At 31.8% G+C, this 3606-nt stretch overlaps 1 protein-coding gene across 1 annotated transcript; it reads right to left on the bottom strand.

The window, feature by feature from the left end:
- Positions 1 to 1438: 1438 nt before the first annotated feature.
- LOC131602047 (expansin-A9-like) lies at positions 1439 to 2905 on the bottom strand. The gene is made up of 3 exons (XM_058873999.1): positions 2633 to 2905; positions 2151 to 2466; positions 1439 to 2051 (listed from the first exon to the last, which is right to left on the bottom strand). The coding sequence occupies exons 1-3, from the start codon at positions 2862 to 2864 to the stop codon at positions 1736 to 1738; spliced, it is 864 nt and encodes a 287-aa protein (XP_058729982.1). The 5' UTR covers positions 2865 to 2905; the 3' UTR covers positions 1439 to 1735.
- Between the last annotated feature and the right edge of the window lie 701 nt (positions 2906 to 3606).

Raw genomic sequence — 3606 nt, 5'->3', positions numbered from 1 at the left:
TCTGTTGGATAATGATAGATACATCTGTGTTATTCACGGTCAGGATTTCCTGAGCTCATCAGTCTCTCTTTTGTTTCTTTCATATCTCTGCATAGGTTGAAGTGTATGGATTCAAAACTTCAAAAAATGAGCCATGTTATTATTGTCGTTTTTTTTTTCCGCGAGAGATGTTGAGAGTTTTGTTGAGTAAATAGAGAGAGCATCGTTTGAGGGAATATAGTGTGAAATTGAGTGTTGCTATTTTCACATCTGAATCGAGAGCTGCTGCCATGAGAATTAAGTATGTTGTTTTTGTTTCGGTTTGAGTTAAGAGTGGAGAGAATAGAGCAGTTCTCGTTGTTGTTATCGATTGGAAGATGAACAATAAAACAAGAACGATTAGTTTTTTTTCTGGTCTTGGATTGTTGTTGTTTGCTGTTGCGCTAAGATTGAGAGATGAGAGGATCGTTTTTGTCATGAAGATAGAAGCAGAGTTAGAAGAGGGAGGAAGTTAGCGTAATCCAGTGGAGAAAGAGAGAATCGATGAGAAAATAAAAGTTGAAGAAAGAAAATCGTGATTTTGTTGATTGTTTTTTTTGTCAAGATTCTACTTTTTAATTAGTTTGTTAATTGATATTATTTGAATTTAATGTGGACTTTTTCCAAGACCATATGCATGTATGCAGCGGCCACTGATGTTCTAGGGTTCTCAAAATACATTCCTTGATCCGGTCCATCACCACTAGCCTAGCACTCCCACTTTGTCTCTAGGTGTGTAAGCGGCTTAGAAAAATTAATTAAATCGAAAATGCAAACCAAACCAAACAAAAATAAAATCAAATTCTTCTGGTTCAGTTCTAAAACCAAACGAACCAATGAAAACCGATGTAGTTTGGTTCAGTTCTTGGTTTTAGTTTATAGGAACCGCCAAATCGATGAACTGAACCAGTAGATATAATTACGCTTTAATTTTTAATTCCACCCATAATTAAGCCCAAATTTTGTATCGATTCAACCATTCGGCATCTTTGTTTACACTTTCTTCATTTAATAAAATATGAGACAATTTTGATAGGTGAATACATAACTTTCTTATGAAACACAACTTTCTAAATAGACTTACACACGTATTGTATTGTACACATACATGAACGGATGATTATAAAGTTAAGTAATATATGCAAATATAACCTCTAATATTAATAGAAAAAAATTACACCTCACTCAAGTTTGAATTAAGTTTAATTATTATTTAATTATACCAGTTTGTTTACGGGTACCTAATACCTATTATCGGTTTGTGTCTAATTTATGCAGTATGTATTATGTTATTAATTATATAAGTTTTTTACTATAAATTATATTGCAAATATGTTACATATAAAACATTTTGTTATATTGAAAAATTTCTCGCTTAAATTTTTTAAAAGATTAGAAGATTTAAAATTATCACATAATATTATACAACAATGCACGACCCGTGCGAACGCACGAGTCCTTTACTAGTTTGTTAAATGGTAGACACAATAAGAAGGCCAAAAGAGAAAAAGAGAAGAATTTGAACTCCGTTTTGCTTATATTATTACATTACATTGATTAATCTTATTAAATCTAGATACATGTTAATACATTATAATTTCTACACATCTTTGAGCCAAAAAATACTATAATGAATGATGATAATATTACTTGCTACGCAATTATGATAATAATTGTCAACCCTTGCTACACTAAATGATGATGTGAATTAATGTTATTAGTTCTTGCCCAAGTTTTTGCCTACAAAAGTCTGACCAAATTGCCAACCTTTGGGAGCAACTTGCTTTGAGGTAGAGGTCCTTCCATCACTTGTCCTAACTCTGAAGGTCAATGTCTCTTCACATAACATGGCATTAGTCTCCCATTTCTGACCCCAATTTCTCTTCAATTGTGTCCATTTCAGTTTGTCGTCACCCTTTACATGTACTGCTACCACATCACCAGCTCCTCCAACATTCGACACTTTTACTAAGTTGAAGTAAGGATTCCCTGTGATCGTGAATCGAATACCTCCCTTTCTCTTGCACGGTACCCTGGATTTATAGCAACATACAAAATTAAGCACTCTTGATAGATAAAAAAAAGAACAAGTTAAGATACATATCAACATTTACGCATGTATGTTATGTTACCTGCGATATTTGATTGGCACAATGCCAGCTTTGTAGTCGGCAATTTTAAGATAAGCAGGTTTTGCTAAATCAAAATGTTGTCGTGGTGGATTGCACCATCCTCCACTATCACTTGATTGGGCATAATTGGGAGGACAAAGGTCTGTTGCCGTCACAGTAATAGATGGTTTCCCTTCCTTACACCCTGGACAGTCCACACATTTGATTTGATAACATGCGCCACACGTTCTACCTTTTTTATACATAACCGTGCTCAATGCTACTGTGTCTAGGCCATAACCATCTTTAACCACATCATCATATCCACAAGCTCCACCTACATTATCAAACTTGAAATTTATCAATATCTATACATTATAAGAGCTCTTTGGAGGGAGATAGATGTTAATCCCATCATACCAATTTTTTTCAACTTAATCAAATATCATAAGTATTAAAATTATTTAGGTTTAATTAAAGGGGTAGTTTGCATTATTTCATACCATAAGTTCCAACGCCTCCCTCATAGAAAGTAGCAAATGCTTTCTTCCATGGACCAGTTCGAAACTTGCTGCCACTTTTTTTGGGGACATTAATCACATGGTTTGATCCAATAACATTGTGAGCTGCACGTTTCCACGAGGAGTTGATGCCTTTTGCATGCACATTAGGAAATGAAAAAACAACAAGAAAGAGCAATGATGAAGTCATAAAAGCTCCAAAAGGGAATGCCATGATAAGAGATTTCAGAAAAAGATTTTGGTGGATTTTTTCTTCTAGATTTCCTCCTATAATATTGGTTTTGATGAGATTTTATGGTGTAAAATTAGGATATTGCCATAGGAAGATGGAGCTTTTTTCTCGCGGCTAATTAAGTAAAATGGTAATAATTAATATAGAGCCATCCAAAATTAATAATATTGTTATTGTTAGAAATGCTTAAAATGTTATGATTTTGTGCTATTAGTAAATATGAACCAATTTAACAAACAAACAAAAAATTAGAGACAAAAAAAGAAATGAATATAACATTTTCAATTTTATTATTATCTGTGTCTCAAATTAAATGTTGTATTCGAGTCTTTTAAGACCGATTAGAAAAATATGATAAATACAAGACAGAATATTCTAATTATCATAAATATGAAATAAGATAATAATAAATTGAAAATAATATATATAATAATTATTATTATTATAAGATTAAAAAAATTGCATTAGAAAAAAATTGGCGACACATATTTTAAAATAAATAATTTTTAAAATAGGACATTTATATTTATTTTAGGAGAAAGTCAATAATAATTATGCATTCTATATATAAGTTGTTGACATAAAAGCTTTATTAGTCATTTTTTGCTCTCACTCTTTTTTTAAGGTTCTATTTCTTCAAACTTTTTAAAGGCATCTTAAATTTTTGTTAGATTTTCGTTGTCCATAATTAAGATCAGAAGTGTTATGGTTCACTAACCAACTA

This window comes from Vicia villosa, linkage group LG1, assembly GCF_029867415.1.
Source record: "Vicia villosa cultivar HV-30 ecotype Madison, WI linkage group LG1, Vvil1.0, whole genome shotgun sequence".
Classification (NCBI taxonomy): Eukaryota; Viridiplantae; Streptophyta; class Magnoliopsida; order Fabales; family Fabaceae; genus Vicia; species Vicia villosa.
This window is presented reverse-complemented; position numbering and strand designations above follow the sequence as displayed.

What these genes read in the sequence shown, in the direction of transcription:
- LOC131602047 (XM_058873999.1), bottom strand. Translation starts at nt 2,864, where the DNA reads ATGGCATTCCCTTTTGGAGCTTTTATGACTTCATCATTGCTCTTTCTT. An exon ending in GGGAGGCGTTGGAACTTATG is followed by an intron (nt 2,467 to 2,632) that starts GTATGAAATAAT and finishes TTGATAATGTAG; the next exon opens with GTGGAGCTTGTGGATATGAT. An exon ending in GTGCCAATCAAATATCGCAG is followed by an intron (nt 2,052 to 2,150) that starts GTAACATAACAT and finishes CTATAAATCCAG; the next exon opens with GGTACCGTGCAAGAGAAAGG.